The 19,209-nt window shown below is 37.4% G+C and overlaps 1 protein-coding gene across 5 annotated transcripts in view; it reads right to left on the bottom strand.

Annotated features, from left to right (window-relative positions):
• The window catches only part of efr3a (EFR3 homolog A (S. cerevisiae)), a 195,527-nt gene that overhangs the window by 39,153 nt on the left and 137,165 nt on the right, over positions 1-19,209 (bottom strand). For all 5 annotated transcript variants that reach the window (XM_048528934.2, XM_048528933.2, XM_048528932.2 and 2 more), the window contains 5 exons: positions 15,914-16,028; positions 11,731-11,782; positions 10,862-11,034; positions 4,630-4,705; positions 1,100-1,261 (listed from right to left, as the gene is read on the bottom strand). In XM_048528934.2, the coding sequence (XP_048384891.1) occupies positions 1,100-1,261; positions 4,630-4,705; positions 10,862-11,034; positions 11,731-11,782; positions 15,914-16,028 (578 nt within the window). The remainder of the gene's footprint in view (positions 1-1,099; positions 1,262-4,629; positions 4,706-10,861; positions 11,035-11,730; positions 11,783-15,913; positions 16,029-19,209) is intronic.

The following is a 19,209-nucleotide window of genomic DNA, read 5'->3' on the forward strand; positions in this document are numbered from 1 at the left end:
GATAGCTAGAAACAGTTATCTTCATAATTTCCTCATGAGGGTACTTTCAAACATATTACTAAAGCATTCATCAAAAGTTATTGCAAACACTTTAACCTAAACACGTAACTTCAAATAATATTGAAGACCAATGAAATTGCCTTTTCAAAATTCATAGGAACTGTGCCTTTGGGACCTGTAGGTTGCATTGATTTACCAAAATCAGCCAAACCTATGCAAAACATTGAGGAGTTCCATGTGAAAATTATATCCAATGTAAATTGATATTTTGCAATTTTTGTTCCAGTTTGAAGTGGTATCATGATGGAAGCTGCCTGCGTCCACTGCCCAAATTGAATTAATCATTATTAGACATTTCTGCCAACTGCATTTACTTGCAGGCTTTCAAAAAGACTTTTATAATTAAGCTCCTTAAGTGGCAAATGCACCTAAAGTTAGAAATTTGATTTTACTTGAAATCTGAGAATTGGGATGGGTTTGCCTAATTTTAAAAAATCCTTTTTTTGTTGTTTAAAAAAAAAAAATCAGCTAATCCATAGATGCTGACGTTGTTGAAAGATGTTCATCTTTTGTGATAAACCCACTTCTTGGTAATGATAAAACTAGGTTACCACTCAGACAGGAAAATACAATTTACTTAAACACAAATTTAAAAACAAGTTTTCTAAAAACATTTGCTGCATTGGGACAGTCCAGCAAGATTTCACGTTTAACAATGTGCAACTGGGTTTGAATGGAAACTGAGGCAAAGCTTGACTTTGCAAAGCTTACTGTGAATGCAATTTACAATGGAATTGCCAATTGTGTCTTTGGAGGATAATCTTGGCCTGTATTCCTAATATAACAGCTACTTAATGGAAGCTTATAATACATATTTTAAAATGGGAGTACACCTCTGTTTAGAAGTTAATTCATAGCTGACAATCAGGTTTCGGATGGTTTACAGGATTGTGTAGCATTGGCATTGCCTCATTTCAACTTACAGTGTAGTTATGCCTGACAAGCTAGTCTGCGTAAACATCAACATATTAAAAGATCATAAATTACTAAGTGACCATTTCCAGACATTAAAATGAGGCATTTTCCCAGCTTACAGTACCTGTATACCAAGGGCAAGCCGAATCAAGTCTATGATGACCTCATCAGTTGCCAGTTCAATGGTGATGAGCAGAAGAGCAACAAAAAGAGATTCAAAGTTTTTCTGTTCATTATCATCTTCTTTACAACCCATATAAATGTGTCTGTACAACTGCTGTCCTTGCTGAAAACAAATAAGAATAAAGTTCAAGGTCAGTTTGAGCAGAAAAAAAATTAAACAGGCTTTAATCATATGTGCTTGACAACAATTAATAATCATCCAAGAAGAGACACGCTTGTATTTCTGATCATTCAAAAGTTTATTTATCCTGAAAAGTACACTAAATATAAACTTCAACTGCTAAATAATTTCTTCCACCAACAATTAACTGGTACACCTCTGCATTGTTTGGATTTGAGCATTTGATCCTCTGAAGACTCTTGAAGTATGATAAGTCAACATGTTTCAACGTGGTGATAAGAACAAATACAACCTTGATCATTTGTGTTTATACTTCGAGAACATTCATGAATACAGCTCATGGCAGTTGTGGCTACCAGTGCTTTTTCTCTTTTTCAGAACAAGCTTTAATGTCGAGATAAATAAAGGTCTTAATTAGCACTCAGTTATTAAGGAATAACAGGTAAAGCTCATTTGAGAATACTGAGGGGAAAGACCAAACAAGGTGATGAAAATTATTTGCACTTCCTACAGCCTGTACTGTTTATCACTTTGGGCAGTTGCCTTCTAATTATTTTGAAAATGAGAGTCTATTTTTGTTAGAAATCTGAATTAATTTATTTTCTTATTATGCTGAGCAACCTAGCAATTATGCCTTGACCTTTTACACAATGAAAGCCACAAGCAAATTATCTTCTTTGAGTTTTGTTTAAGTCACTGCAAATGATAAAAAGGAGGGCTGCAGATGAAAAGACATGAAATCTGAGGAAATTAAGGTCTTACTGCAGTATTAAATGCGAAGCACTTTTCAGAGAATTACTACCAAACAGCAGAATATATCAATGTATTAACTTCCAAAAAAAATCTGGAATTGGAAGCTAGTCTCAGGAACGGTGACCATGGAACTAGTATCGATTGCTGGAAAAATCCATCTGATTCACAAATGCCTCTTTAGGGCAAGAAATCTGCCATCTTTACTCATTCTGACCTTCATGTGATTCCAGTCTTATGATAATGAGACGGATCCTTAACTGTGCCCCCAAACAGCGAAGAAAAGTTCAAGAGCAAATCAAGATGGGCAACAAAAGCTGACCTTGACAGTGACACTGATATCCATGGGGAGAACGGCTTCCCTGAATTTCATTTTTCAAAGTAAAATGCATCCAATGCTGTTAAAATAGAGCTTTTAAACACTTGGATCTTATCATGTCAACTTTTTAAACTGAAAAATTCTAAGTGTGACAGATTAACATTTCTTACCATTACTAACAGATTCCTACCAATTCCTGCATTATTAAACATAGACTATTCTTTATTAGCAACTCAAGATTCAGCCTTGTAGTTATATTAGCAAAAGTCTAACAAATATTCAGTTGATCATAAAATAATTAGTGATGAAGAAGCCTACCATAGTATGTCCACTCAAAATGAGGCCCCAGAAATATTTCCAGTTCTGCATCTTGTTTTAAGAAAAAGCAGAGCTTTTCCTTTTATTATACTTTCTCAATATTTAAAGCACAGTCAATACAAGAAGAAAGATTCATTTTCCACGGACAAGATTTCTTGTATGCCAGAGTGTCCAGCCTTGCCACTTTAAGAGGTGGAAAGGAACACATCCTTGTCGACCACTGCACCCTCATAGATCCTCAAAGCTTCAAGGGAAGTGAAGATCCTGCCTCAGGAGCTACCAACAAATACCATAACAGCCATTGGAACAGGGCCAGGGTATCACATGATCCCAAAGTCCTGGAGTCCAGGAGCAAGCAGGGTTGTCCCATGGCAATGAGGAGAGATCTGGGTAGACTACAGTGGAGTAAAAAGACACAGTGGAAGCCATTTATGGACCACAGCTGGACTGAGGTCACCCTGGGAATTGCATGGACTTATAAAATTTGACCTATAAATGCAATAGTGGGAAACAGAAATATTCCAAGTTTTTATTTAAAGGCAGTTAGGTAGTGCCAGAGGTAAAAGTAATCAAAATAGAATTTCCATTACAGCCAGCAATACAAAAGATCTGGCAAAACAGTATTGGGGTGGTAACGAATAATTCAAATTTCAACAATGTTACAACCAAACTTCGAGACCATACGTACATTTCACCTGACAGGAAAACAGCATGCATCTTTGTCCATGTCAGAATTTTATTGCCCTGGAAACAAAGATTCATTTGTGGGCCATTAACTTCAACCTTAGATGATTGAGAAGCTGATAATATCTCCCCACAATGTAGATAGTCAATTCATCTGCATTAGTAAGGTCAGGAAGCGGGGATAGATATTCCCCTTTACCAGCCAGACCGCTAAAAGCTGTATTTACTACCAGTTTAGCACATTGTACTTATAAACTGTTACAAAGCCAGAGTCTAATTGCATATCTGAAAGTGATTTTTCAAACATAAAGCAAAGTGGAGCCTGCCAATACTGACTCCTGGCAAAATTGTTGTCAGATTCCTCACTAATAAATATCACCAACTGTCTGTCTGTCTGTCACGGAGGCCATAGAACTACCTGTAGCAATTTGTTCTCAGAAAGGACAGTCGATTTTGATCACTGGAATTGGCATACTATTTCATAACAAGGTAGATAATAGAACCAGCTAGCTTGAACCTCATGCAAGGACTCTGAAAAGTTAAGCCATTTCTGAAATTCAAGACAATGAAAGCAACAGAACGATTCAAAGGCCAACCAAGAGCCTAGATAGCTCTGTCTGAGATTTTATCACAAAAAGAAAACAAACTGAGAAATAACCTGCTAAGACAGCTTTAATACTATGAGGAGCATTGACAAAGTAGATGCAGCAAAGATGTTCCCTTTAGTGTGCCCATAAGTAAAAGAGGTAGTTATTAATAAATATAATCATCAATTCAGGATATATTGTTTCCCTCAGTGATTACGATGCAAAATTTGCTATTTCAGAACAACTGAGAGCATATACAAGATAAGTACATGTGTAAGATAGGAATAAGTGGATAATAGGATGGGATGTAGTAAGATGTAACAAGGCTCCCGTAGAGTATAAACACCAGCTCAAACATCTGTTGATAAAATAGTCCATGTTGTAAAATTAAAAATAATGGTCAGCACTGTCAAACGTTCATGTAACTACACTCAATCCAGAAGACACACTAAAGCAGAAAAGAGCAGAAAAAATGTTTTGCAAAAAAAAATACTTTTCAAGAACTCAAATGAATTTGAGTACTAACCTGAGAAACTGTAGTAAGTGTCTAGTCTTAAACAAATTGAGGAACCATAAGAACGCATCAGTTTTTTGGATTGAAAAACTAATGAAAACACCAACCATTCCTTCAATATTTTAAATTAGCGGTTCAGTTAAACTTAATGAGGTTACTTAATTGCATCTTTAATTACCTTTTTCATGAAACTAATGTCTTGCTTTGAGCTCTTGTCTCTTTTTATTTTCAATGCTGAAACATCTGGGATGATTCTGAGAAGAAAAGCACGGTAATAATAGTGCATATTACTGCAAAGAAAAGCAACACCAGAAACAACATGCTAGACTTCAAACATGTTTTTGAAATAATTTTACAGTATTGGATTTAAGTAGGGACACAGGTTAGTGATGCAATGCTAGTAAGTACACATGCTTTGTATGAAATTAAAGAAAACAAAAGTTAATTTGTTGCTAAATCATTCCTATACAACCATAACATCATAAACAAACAAAAATGGAGTAAAGGGATCAAATGTAGGCAGCTGTGGTATAGGGAAGAGTGGAGACAAGGTAGGAGGTGAAAATAGAAATATAGGAAATAAGGGTTAGAGAAATCTAGGATTACAACAATGACCAGGACTACATATTATAAGGATAACAAGAAGACAAAACTTAAAAGCTCTGCATCTGAATGCATGTAGTATTCATAACAGTTTGTTTACTTTGAAGTAAATAAGCTGCTACAGAAATGTGGCTGCAGTATGGCAAATATTGGGTCAGGGCACATAAGGAAACTAGGTAAAGACTCAAGGTAGCACTGTTAATTAAGGATGGCATTTGTGCAATAGTTAGAGAACACCTTGCCTCAGAATGTCAGGACAGAGAATTGGTTTGGGTAGACCTAAGGAACATGACGGGAACATCACTTCTGGAAGTAGTCTACAGTCCCTCTAATAGCAAACTTAATATCACAGAAATATGCAATTATGGTGCAGAAGGAGGCCAATCTCCTGCCTTGCACACTGTATCTATCCAAATAATCATCCAATATCCTTTTGAAAACCTGAGCTAAAACCACTTCTACCACATTTTCAGGCACTTTACTCCATACCCGAGCTACTTGCTGAGTAGAATAGATTTTCTTCCTCACATTACCCTTTGCATCTTTTGCATATTCCTTTATATCTGCACCCTTTTTATTTGTGCCTTTTGGAATGGAATTAAATGTATACGAGGAAACATTGGGTGCCAGAACCAAATGAAGTTACACAAGTTATTACAGTTCAGAGGTTCTACCCCAAACTGTCAAACTCCTGCACGAGTAGGAACAAACTGTCCTCCTTTAATCACCAACTCCCTCCACTGATTTCAAAGTTAACTTACCAAGGATCCCCTCTCTTGAGCAGGTTTCTCCCAGACCAAATGAATTTGTGTTTTAAAAGTTGCTGATTTATCTCGGCTCCCATTGATTATCAAGAGAGTTTATTCATTACTAAGAATGCGAATAAATAAAACACACACACACACACACACACACACACACACACACACACAAACAAAAAAGAGACTAAAAATGAGAAGTGAATCCCAGAAAAGATAAAAACATAGAAATCAGTTTTTATGGACTTGGTTGAATTGATTTTGCTTTTTGATTTCGGTTTAGTTGAAATCCTTTTTAGGGTGGCTGCCACCAGAGAAAAGGTGTTTTTTTGACCAGCATGATTGTTTGTGCACTCATAGCAAGAGGGTTCTTTACCTAAGACTGAGGGGTGATTAAAGTGTGGTTCTTTAATTGTGATTTTCACAGCACAATGATGCTTAAAAAAGCCAGGACACAGGTTTCAGCCTCTTCTCCCATCACATTCAGTCCAAGATAACTCCCAGGAGATTACAGTTCAGTTCATACTGCATTTCCCCCTTTTTAAGTCCATCTCTTCCAAGCATCTTTCATGGCTCAACAGGTATGATATTACAGGGTTCTTCTGCCAACAGCCAATGAACTCATGTCGACAGTCATTTGTTTAGCTGGAGCAGTCCTCGGTTAAAAGACACATGATGGAATTTAGAGTTCATGCATTAATCATCCCTCAGAGATAGGTAAATAACTCTCTTGCTATGATTGGTACAAACCAAATGCCAGTCAAAGAAACAGGAGAAAAGGAAGACTCTATAGTTGATCTGAGGTAATGATCCACGGTCATGGCAATTGTAATAAAGCGATTACAATAATCATGGATGACTTTAATCTACATGTAAATTGAAAAATTGGCAGGAATAGCCAGACAGAGAAGTTCATTGAATACTTTTGAAGTAGATTCTAGAGTACATTTTGGAAACAACCAGCCAGAAGGTGATATAAGATTTAGTAAAACTAACCAGGTGTATAGAGCAGTGGCAAATGGAATTCAAACCAGAGAAGTTGAAGTAATGCACTTGGACAGCCAACAACACAAGACATCACGTTATGAATGGCAGAACTCTGGCGATCAGAAGGACCTTGCTGTGCATGCCCATGTCAGATCACAGAATCATACAATCCCTACCGTGAAACATTTCCATCCTAGGCATGCTTCAGTGTTCCTACGAAGCCCAATTCAAGCTAGAGCAACAGCCCCGCCATTTTCCACTCAAGTACTTTACAGCCTTCAGAACTCAACAACTTCAGAGGATGAACATGGCTCTCCATTTCAATTACAAGCCACTCTCTAAGTGTCTTGTTATGACTCGTTTCGTGTCAGCACGGATCATGTATTTTCAACTATTTACATCTATCCTTTATTATTTGTTGTCCAGTTTCACTTTTACTTCCAAAAGCACCTCCATTTGTTTTGCACTCTGTTCTACCTGTTCCCCTTCGATCTTTCACAACAGCATTAAGACACCTTCAGATCCAGGGAAGAGTCATTGAACTCAAAACCTGAACTCATTTTCTCTCTCCATAGATGCTGCCAGACCTGCTGCATTTCTTGAGCACTTTTTTTTGGTTTACATTCTAAAAGGGAGAACTTGCCATCCTCAATGTTAGGGAAAGCGTCAAACTCAAGGAAAAAGCATATGACTCCATGATGATGAATGACAAGTCATGTGATTGGCAAGAAGATAAAGAAATGGAGATAATGGCGAACAGTTAATCACGAGGTAGAAATCAGAGCTTGAGAGAAAGCTAATTAGCAATGTGAAAATGAGACAGCAAGAGTTTCTGGATGTATTTAAAAAGGAAACAGAAAACAAACTGCTGCAAAAACTCAGCAGCTCTGGCAGCGTCTATGAAGGGAAAATGGAGCTAATATTGACTCCAGTGACCCTTCTTCAGAACTGACCCAAAGGAGGGTCATTGGACGTGAAACGTTAATTCTGCTTTCTTCTCAAAAGATGCTGAAAAAACCCAGCTGGTTCGGCAAAAGTTTCTGATGTTTCAGTTTCCAGCATCTGTAGACAAAACTGGTAAAGTGATTGCCACACTGGCAGAGAGAGAATGGGAGTTCAAAATTAGATAATAAGGAATGGCAGATAAAATGAACAAATACTTTGTTTATTCCTTCGCTTTAGAGGAAGCAAAAACATTCCAGTAATAGCGGTATATCAGCAGGTGGAAAGGAAATAACAACTTAGTGAAATTGCAATGATAAGGGAGGGCCTCAAGTCTCTGGTCCACATGGATTTCATGCGTTGATCTTCATTTCCCAACATGCCCTTGATTCAGGAAAGGTTCCATCAGAGTGGCAAGTAGTAAATAATACTCCACGATTTGAAAAGGGGGCAGGGGGATGTAAAACAGGAAACTATAGGGCTGTTGTAGGGAAGGTGTTGAAGTCAATATAGGAGATTATAACTATGCATTTAGAAAAACTCAAGGTAACTAGAGAGAATCCAGAATGATGCAATCAAAGGAAAAACCACATGTAACTAACGTATTGCAACACTGAACGTAACTCACAATGAGCTTGAGTAACTTTTTTTAGATATTGCAGCCATTCTTTGTATAGAGTCCTCAGTTCACAGCAGTATCTTCTTTTAGTTCACAGTCAAAAATAAAGGAAATAAAAGGTATGATCTTTATAGGATATATAAATGGGCCATTTCTGATTGGTAGGATATGATGACCAGAATCCTGCAAGACTCCTGCGCTGAGGCCTCAGCTTCTTACAATGATGGCAATGGCTTAAATTAGAGGAAAAAAGGACTGCTAGCTAAATTTACAGATGACATCAAGATAGGTAGAAAAGTACACTGCGAGCAAGACAATGTGGATCCAGACTGATAGATAGGCCAAATGAGTGAGCAAGAACCTGGCACATGGAATATAATGTAGGAAAATGTGATTTTGTTCACTTCGATAGAAAAAATTAAAAAGCAGATTATTACTTAAACAACTGCAGAATTTCCAGGTGCAGTGGAATTTAGGTGCTCTAGTACATGAGGAACACAAGGCTAGTATGCAAGTACAGCATGTAATCAAGAAAGGTAATAGGATGCTATCCTTTCTCACAAGGAGAAATTTAACATAAACATAAGGATGTTGTAATTCAGATTTTGGTGAAAACATCTCAAATATGGTGTAGTTTTGATCTCCTTATTTAAGAAAAGATGCAAGTACATTGGAGGCATTTCAGAGTAAATTTACTAGACTGATACTGGAACAAACAGGTTAGGAATACAAGAGCATGAGTAAGTCTTTCAGCCCATTGAACCTTTGCCATCATTTAATACAATTGTAGCTGACTGAACACTTCAAAGCTCTTTAAACACATCTTCCCCATTGCCGTACATGCCACTGGTAATCAGAAATCAATTTTTACCTTATACATGTTCAAAGACAGATCTTCCACAGACCTCTGTGGATGAAAATGCCAATGTTCACCCACTAATTAAAATACTGTTTCATCTCAGATCTAAGTAGCGTCCGTCTTATTTTTAAAATGTCCTCCCTGAGTCCAGATTCCTCAACTAAGGGAAACTTCTTACCTGCATTAATTGCTATTTTCAATAAGATCACTTCTCATTCTTTGACATTTAGTGAACATGGACCAATTTTCCCAATTTTGCTTCACTGGGCCATCCTGCCACCCCAGGACAAGTTGTGTGAACATTTGTTGCACTCCCTCATTTCGCAATAGTGTCTTATGAGGATAGTTGGCACAGGCTGGGATTGTTTCCACTTTTGATTTGGATATCATCATGTGTACCAAAATACAGATAAAAGCTTTGTTTACAAGTGGTCCAGGCAGATCACAGCAAGCAAAGGATGTACTGATCAAAAAGACTTAGAGGCATACAGGTTACATTATTTGAGACTACAATCTATTCAATAGTCTGATAACTATGGTGAGGGTGACTTCAGTAAAGCATTTAAGATCCTGAATGGTCTTGACAAGGCAATGGTGGAAAGTATATTTGCTCTCTTGGGTCAGCCCAAAACTACACGGCACTATTTTAAAATTAGGGATCACTTTTTAGGAGATGAGCAGACCTTTTTTCAATTGGTGTTAAGAGGCTTAGGAACTCTGCCACAAAGTATTGGAGGCTGGGTCATTAAATATTTTAAAAGACAGAGGTAGATACAGTCTTGTTAGACAAGGAAATCATAGGTTATCAGGGCCAAGGGGTAGTAGATGTAAATATGGAAATTCGAAACATAAAAAGATCAGCCATGATCTTAGTAAATGGCAAAGTTACTCAAGGGGTTGAATGGTTTACTTCTGCTCCCTTTTAATATGGTCGTATGTTTGCATGCATTGCCAAAATGGAAACAGAAACGTATATCCATAAGAGTGCACCAATTACATTTCAATTGCATAACTTTGAAAATACCGCAGTGCTTCCAATGAAAATACCTTTGCTGGGTATTAAATTTGACATTTCACACTGGCGTACCATACAATTCGGCTTTAGTGTTACATATAACTCTAGCTCCAACTCCAATAAACCTATTTATACTGCAAGAATTTTTCTGAAAAATGTGCTACCACACACTACAAAATTTACTTCACCTTAAATGGCCAGCATAATTTACAATGTATATGAGGAAATTATACATTATATTTAGGGAAATCTATGACACAAGAACAAACTATTGATTTTATAGCATCCATAAGTGCTAGCATGGATTTAATTCCAAAGTAATTCAATCCACAGAAGTGACTTTGCATGCACAAGCCTATTCTCATTAGGAGGTGCTGTTTGAGAGTTTAAGTTTGCTGAAGTTCTATAATTATTTGTATCTCCGGAGAAGGATCCAACTAGAATTGTTCTGTTACGTCCCTTTCTTACTGTGTACTTTTAAAATGAATGGAGTCGCATTTAAGAGATCCTTGCTAGGAAATAATTAACATTAAAGTCTGTATTTCTCATTCAAGTGGAGCAAACATGCCTGAACAAAAGCAATAAGCATCCATACATGGTAAGATATTCCAATGAAAAAGCATTTACCTCATTCCTCTGATTTTTGCCTTGTTCTCATGACGATCAATGAGACTATGTAGAATTTGCAATACAAGTTGCCTTAGCTCACTATCTTCCATTAGTGAAACAGATAATATTGGATCTAAAAATGGAGATGGAAGGGCAGCTGCTACACTTTTGGCCTTATATCCTGAAGTCACCTAGTAGTAATAGACAGAGCAAAGAGATACAATTATTTAATATCCTCTTCTACTTGCTACTGGCTTTCAAAGTAAACCAGGTAGAATCAGCCACAAGTCTCACAGTTTATTTCCACATTTCATAAAGCCATCAATAAACAAACCAATGTGAATTGAAGTCAACATTTTGGTCAAAATGACGGAAATAGTCAGGCACAAAGAAACCTATGTAACATCACCTAGAAATTCATACCGTTGTGCTAACATTTTGAAATCTTTCCACGGCATTAAGCAGACAGTTGGATATATTGCTATAAAGTGCTCACTACAACTGCATTCTAAAATATATGTTGCATGACTCCTTTTTGCTAAAATCATATAAACTTTAAAGAATATAGAAATTATTCCTACTGTACAGACAGACACAGAGAAATTACCCGTAAGGTTCTACATATGATGCAGAACTAAAGATGGGAACAAAAAAAATGAAAAAGATCTTCAAAAATGTTATTACTCCTCAAAAAGGTGAAGTTGTTATCTATCAGTAGTGTCTTCGTCAACCTGTTCTATTAGTAATTGAAATGGCATTAAACACAGAATCAAAACTGGGATCTATTTGCATTATTGATTAGAGAATTATTATCCTAACAATTCAAGTTCAGATTAAATTAACAGTCATCCTCAAAGTTAATTTTCATTTTTTTGTTTAACACTTACCATAAGTAGAGATCTGAGAAGCATGACTTGAATGGCTCTTGTTCCCCGATCTCTGAAAAGGATAAAAGGATGTAAACATTTATACACAGCAACTTGTTTTGCTTGTTAAAATACAGTTCAGCTTTTTGAGAGATCAGGAAAGATCCCAGAATGCACTGAAGATACGTAGCTAGGACTAGTTATAACTCAGAAATTGAATTTAAAGAGGAAAATTAAGGGACAAGATATGTCCAGTTTAGAATACGGTTACCTTTCTAATCAAAAGTTTAAAAATGCTCACAAAAGCACATGGCAATAGGCAGTGGATCTATATCACATCTCATTCAGACAGTAACTATTTAATTGCATTGCGATTTAATCCATACGTTCCACAACTTGAGTCCTAATTTTCCCTAATGGCATAGTTGTATGATCCCAGCATTACTCTCTCAACCAACCAACAACACCTTCTTCCTCAGGCAGCTAAAGAAATGTGGTATGTGAATAAAGGACCCTCATCAACTTTTACAGAAGCACCAAAGGCGGCATACTGTCCGGGTGAATAACAGCCTGGTAGGGCTTTGCCTAGGACCATAACAAACTGCAGAAGATTGTGTGCACAGACCAGACAACCACAGAAGCCAACCATCTATTCATGGACTCCATTTACACCTCTCTTTGTCATGGAAGGCTGCCAACATCATCAAAGGCCCATCTCACCTCTGTACTACTCTCCTACAACTCCTCTGTCAGGCAGAGGATACAGAAGATTGAACACATGCACCAGCCGGTTCAAGAACTGCTTCTTCCCTGTTGTTATTAGATTGATGAATGGACTCTTTACTTCAAATAATGTTGATCTTGCCTTGTGCACGTTCTGTGCATGTAACATATATGCCTCATTCTATCCAATTTTTATCATCCTATGATCTGCTCGCAAACAAAGCTTTTCACTGTACTTAGGGATATGTGACAATAAATCAAATCAAATTTTGCACTCCCTGAAAGACAATGCATTTTAAAGTTTTTTCCATCTTGTTCGAAGGATTACATTTTATACTTACAGACGATACAAATCTATTCAATATCCTGAAATTTATTCAAAAAGGATCATAGATAAATAGGCCAGCTAATTAATTTTAAATTAAAAAAATTCATGTCATTAAACTCCTGACATTATCACTACAATATCCTTGATGATCCATAAAAGAAGTCAATCACCATCTTGTCAGGCCAATAAATACAACCTAGTCATCATTATTCATCTACTGAAGGTCAGATAACATTTGTAAAACATTCTTTAATTTAAATTGGCGGATGAGTCAAGTATAAATACTGACTAAAGAGGCAAAGATATATTTTCCAGAAATCTTAACAACAAAATTGAAATGCAAATTGCAGTCAAAGTTAAGAAAATGGAAACAATTTTCCATACTTTGTTTTGTGGTACAATTTGGGGCAGGAAAGCTTTTAGTACCTGACAAGTTGTCTAATAATCCAGGTGTAAATTAAATCCGTGTGTTCAGCAGGGTTCCACATTTCAACCTTAATGCATTAAATAGACAGGAAAATCTGGTATTGCATAAAAGATACAGCTGCAGAAATGTTGAGTTTTATGAATTTAAAAATTGTGGGCTGAGTTTTCCTATTTATAGGCAGAGCTTTTTCAAGTGAGATTTAGTTGCCCAGCCCATCATGTTTGAAGGGTACTTTTCTCACATAATCTTCTACTCTTCATCTCACTCTTCTACCACTCAGCCTCTACAAAAGCTCATTTTATTGAATCACAAAACAGAGAGGAGGAAAAAAAGTGCTCACTCTGCCAGGACTTTGTGATGCTCATGCAATTGGTGCCATATTTAAATATTGACTCTACAGTACTTCAGATGCTGCAAACCAGGAACTGCCCTTAACTGGTCTGACTGAGCAGGTCTAGGTTAGCATAGAACACAGAGTGAAATGCAACATTCACAAGTTCAATGATTCTCTGTGCATTGCAAGGGCAAGTGTAATGTCTGTCACCCTACTCTCGCAGATCAATTACTCACAAAACACTCCCAATGCGAGCACCTCCAATGAAGACTCAATTGTTAAAACTCTCATTGAAGCATGCGCCATGTCCACTCAGCAGCTCCCCGCCACATCTTCCCAAACTAATACCCTTCCTGACCTCTGTATTCCCCACTCACTCGTTGGAGACACCTAATCACCTTTTCTGCTTCTGCATCCATACCAAGTGCTCTTCTATCCACTTCCATCACACTCAATCTCTCCCTTTGTTTCTTTGCAGAGAAAAACTGACCCACCTACCAACTGATGTTTCCACAGCACTCTAATTTGATCCTGAATTTGTGCCATGATTTTGAAGCATTGAAGGCTGAGGGGTGACCTTATAGAGGTTTACAAAATCATATGGGACATGGATATGGTGAATAGCCAAGGTCTTTTCCCTAGGGTAGGGGAGCCCAAAACTAGAGGGCTCAGGTTTAAGGTGAGAGTGGAAAAGATAGAAAAGGGTCCTAAGGGCATCTTTTTCACAAAGTGGGTGGTATTTGCATGGAATCAGCTACCAGAGGAAGTACAGGCTGGTAAAATTACAACATTTAAAAAGCCATCTGGACGGGTACATGAATAAGAAGGGTTTACAGGGATACAGGCCGAATGCTAGCAAATGGGGCTAGATTAATTTGGGATATTTAGTCGGCATGGACAAGTTGGACTGAAGGGTGTATTTCCATGCTGAAGAAATCTAGGACTCTGATTCCTTTTAAAATGGTGAATTCCACGCTGTGGTTTTTGATTTCAAAGGTTAGACCATTTATACAAGTTGTCAATAGTAGTGCAAATATCTCACTTGAGGTGAGGCCTCACTTTTCATCTTCTTCCTCTTTGAATAACTACCTTATATCAAAGCTAAACATTATCGTGCAATTTGCTATCCATTCTGATAGTTATTATCTGACTATGGCACATGCTAATTTTAGTGTATCATGTGGAACCTGATAAAAAGGCTTTTGGAAATGTGGTATTTTAACATTTATTTCAATCCATCACTTATTCTATTGTCTCTTCAAAAACTGTATGAGGGTTGGCAAGCAAGACATTCCTTTTTGAGTTCTATGTTGACTAATCAATATAATGTTATTGGCATCTAGACACTCATCTGTTTTCTTCCCCCCCATTTTATTGCCTACTACCTGAAGCAGACAAGTCTACAACTCCACCACACATGTTCAATTTCCTTAAATACAGGAATAATGATGTTACCTTTGGTGATTTTCCTGTGCACCTTTCTCTAACTAATTATTACTTATGAATCGGAATGCTTCTATCATCTTTTCTCTAGATTCTTATAAATTTCAAAAATGGAATTAATCTGGACCTGAAGAGCTCTCTCTCCCTCGCTCTCTCTCGAGTTTACTTGGCTTATTTAAGACCTCCCTTCTATCTCAAATGTGGTTACATTATTTCTAATCTTATTTCACAATGCCAAATCCACCCAATCTGTATCCCTGACATATACTACAAGAAAACTAAATATTTCTGATATTTCATCATTTAGGGATGGACGGGGATAAAATCCTATTCTCATCCTGAAATGTTTTCATTTTCGGTCAACTGTAGGAGGTTTGCATTAATCTCCTTAATATAATTTCATGCTCCTCTAACGGCCTGATTTTTTTTTACTTCACTCCTAGTCTCTTCACATTTTCACTTGTCAAACTTTATTACTGCGTCTGCATGCATGATGTATGCACACTTTCTTTACCCTAAAATAGCTTTTGTTCCGTAATATTTAGGTAAAAGTGGTCACTCATGGAGCACTCTCAGTCTCGTACTGAAGCTCTGAAGGAGATAACATCTGTTTTAGAGATAGATCACTCTCCCACTGTGGGGTGAGTATCAGGGTGGGTTTCACCATGAGCACCAAGCACCATCAGGTCATGCATTTCAGACCCCAGACAGAATGGAGAGGTTCCTAAAACTATCCTAATTATTCTAGCTTCAACTTAACCTGAGCCCTCCTATACCATAAGTTTCCATATTTCTGTACTCAGCCAAATTCGTAGATTCTCTCAGCAAGATTACAAGGCATGATCAATTATGGCTGAAAAAGTGCTCAATGTCAAAATAGTGACACAAATGTACAGCATTTTTCTCTTCCTTTAATGAAAGACCTTCTGCTATCTTACTGATTACTTACCCACAGTGGCTGGCATCCAGTGAATGCGATCCAGCATCAAAAATGGGTACCTTGCCCATAATAAACATAATGATTTCTGATCTTTGATAATCTGGAAGACTACTCCCAAAAAAGCCTAAAATAAAAAAAACACAGCACTGAGCTACTTCGTTTTCAATATTGCACAGAGTTATCAGGTTGTATAGTAAAAGTTATACCAGAACAATACCTCAAATTAAAGTTTAGTCAATTAAGAACAAAATATAAACTGTTTGGGACTTGGAATATAAAGTCTAATACCTAATCTGCAATTGACAAAAAAGCAACAGAGATGTAGTTAACTATGAATAGGATAAAGATATTTCAGGAGGTTAATAGATGAAATTTATTGCAGGTGTTTTTGACAGCACCTGTCTCCTCTGTTTCTCTTTGTCTGATCAGTGAAGGTCATAACGTCAGGGGAATGCCATCACCTCCAACATTCAAACAAAGGCACATATTTGGACTAACATATAGGTTACCATTCCTTTGCTTTTGAGGAGTCAAAATTCTGGATAATCCTACCTAATACAACTGCTGGAGCACTATAAGCATATGGCTTTTTAAATATCATCCACTATCCAAAAAAAACAAACAAATTACTCCAGGAGGCAGGTGTGGATTGTTATATCAGAAATCTGTTGATAAGTGGGTTGATCATTGCTGGAACTCTATTCAGTTTTAAACTTCTGGAGTAATGCAGGAAACATGGGTGAAATGCAGCAATAACATGGTGGTTAAAGTGGCTAATTCCCAAAACAGCTGGGAAAATTCAATCATGGGGATGACTTAAGGAAAGATTGCCCCATCAGTGGAATTGGTAGTGTCTCCAAGGAGTTATTCCTCCAACCTCAGACTGGCTTTCTTGCAGCAGAGGGAGGCTGCCAAGAAAATATAGTAATTTTAAACCTACCAACAAAGAATGTGCGGTTAACTATCAGACAGGAAAAATAAAGCACTGAGACAAATAATCTCTTGAATTTGGAATATCTAGCTTAAGGCCACATACATTCAAGAGCTATGTCATGGAGAGAAACACATCATTTCAAGGGGTGAACAGTTGCCGAGGTGCCCTTGAAAATGTGGCAGGCTTTTGTAGTTCTAATTAATTGTAATAATTAGTCAGTTAATCTAGTATTGTCTTATCATAACTATCAGCAGATGAAGTGAATTAAATGGTCATTTGTTGTCTATTATGTCTTATATTGAATTGAACACAGTGTATGTTAGTGAAAAGAAAACATGATTTGCTTGAAGGTTTAGCCCTGAAGTCTGCATCTCTTCTTGACAGAGGTAGAATGCGGATTATGTCTGTGCACTTTCTGGACAAATTATACTTTTTTTATGATTGATAAATCAGCCAGTGTACACTTCTCTAAACTCTCAATCTTCGCATGCAAGGTGCTGATGGTTGCTGGTTGAAGTGCAAGAATGATTGAAGGTGCACATTCTGGAAGTTCTCATCAGTTTTGCATCCACCCCTCTTAATTTCCTGCCCTGTCTTTAAATGGACTTTTCAACAGTGTGATGTAAACTATGGGATTTATTTTTATAATTTTTATTTTAGTTGTTACAGACTTGAATTTCAGGGTTTGAACCAACAATTAGAGTGGGAGCATATAATCCCTACAGTGTGGCAACAGGTTATTCAACCCAACAAGTCCACTCCACTCACCAAACAGCATCAGACAGACTCACCTTCCTACCCGATAACTCTACATTTCCCCTGGCGAACTCCGCTAACCAATACATCCCTAGGTACTATGGGCAATTTAGCATGGCCAATGCACCTAACCTGCACATCTTTGGGCTGTGGTAGGAAACCAGAGCACCTGGAGGAAACCAACGCAGACAGGGGGAGAATGTGCAAACTCCACACAGACAGTCATTAATGTTGGGAATCGAACCCAGGTCCCTGGCACTGTGAGGCAGCAGTGCTAACCACTGTGTCGCCATAATTGGTGGGTTAAGCAGTGTGTCTGTAGTTAATTATTAACGAATAATATTTTTGAAGCCAGGGTGATTGTTTTTACAAATAGTTTCTGAAATCTGGCTAAACAATGGATGGGTTTTGGTGCATTCATCGACTCCTGTTCATTTTAGCTAGCTTGTGACCAAGCATGGCAAATAATGGGGTCTCAAAGATTTGTTAGAAATTCCTCTTTTTTTCTCCCCCCTCTAAGTTTGGGGACGGCACCTTTGGATGAGACAGAAAGACTTTTAGTTTCACTTTTAACATTGGGTAGTGTTAGTCCTGCTAAAGCCTTGCAACAAGATGGCTACATACAGCTGTGCTCCTGAGACTAGATAGATATGATTCTTTGTATCTACATACTAAAGTGCTAATGTTACTTTCAAATCAAATAAAACTTGACAAGTGGCTATTTAAACTGTGAGAGTGAAGGTCAAGTGTATGATAGCTCCAGGAACAAGCTATCACAGTTCTAGTGATGGTGCTTTGCGAACTGTACCAGTGTTTTAGATATCATACAAAACCTGTTTGGCTACTTGTCAATTTATAAAGCAGTGTTTTGGGATTAATGGGATTATACTCTTAATATGCTTAAATTATTTGAATATGTATTACAAGTAGATAGCTGAAATTTCTTTTGTTGTTAAAACATTACTTGCTTATGGTTCAGTGTCAGATTGATTTGTCAAAACCAAACCAATTATTTGAAACTATGATCAACAAGCCAGGTTCCTGTTTGGGATCGGAGTTGTCCAGTAAAAACCTGTTAGTTTTATAACTATAAGGAATACATTCTGCACCACCAGCCTGTCAATTTGATTTTGACAAAGCAGTCTAAGAAAATGGAACCGGGAACACATCAACCATTTATACCAAAGATAATCACCTTCTACCGACTCAACATTAATAGTCATAGACATTTAGAAAGTCGGGTGAGTAATCAGTCTTAAGGTGTACTAAAATGAGATTTACTAATTACTTTCGCACCATTTGGACCTCCCAGGATCTTTAAAAACCATCAGAAGTAGATTTATCGACAGAATAACTATTCCCTTTTAGTTGAGAGATAGTAGGAATTGCCAATGCTGGAGAATCTGAGATAACAAGGTGTACAGCTGGGTGAACACAGCAGGTCAAGCAGCACCAGAGGAGCAGGAAAGCTGACGTTTTGGGTCTGGACTCTTCAAAAACAAAAAATCTGAAGAAAGGTCTAGACTCGAAACATCAGGTTTCCTACTCCTCCAAAGCTGCTTGGCCTGCTGTGTTCATCCAGCTCTGCACCTTGTTATCTCTTTTAGTTTCAACT

This window comes from Stegostoma tigrinum, chromosome 5 (assembly GCF_030684315.1).
Source record: "Stegostoma tigrinum isolate sSteTig4 chromosome 5, sSteTig4.hap1, whole genome shotgun sequence".
NCBI lineage: Eukaryota > Metazoa > Chordata > Chondrichthyes > Orectolobiformes > Stegostomatidae > Stegostoma > Stegostoma tigrinum.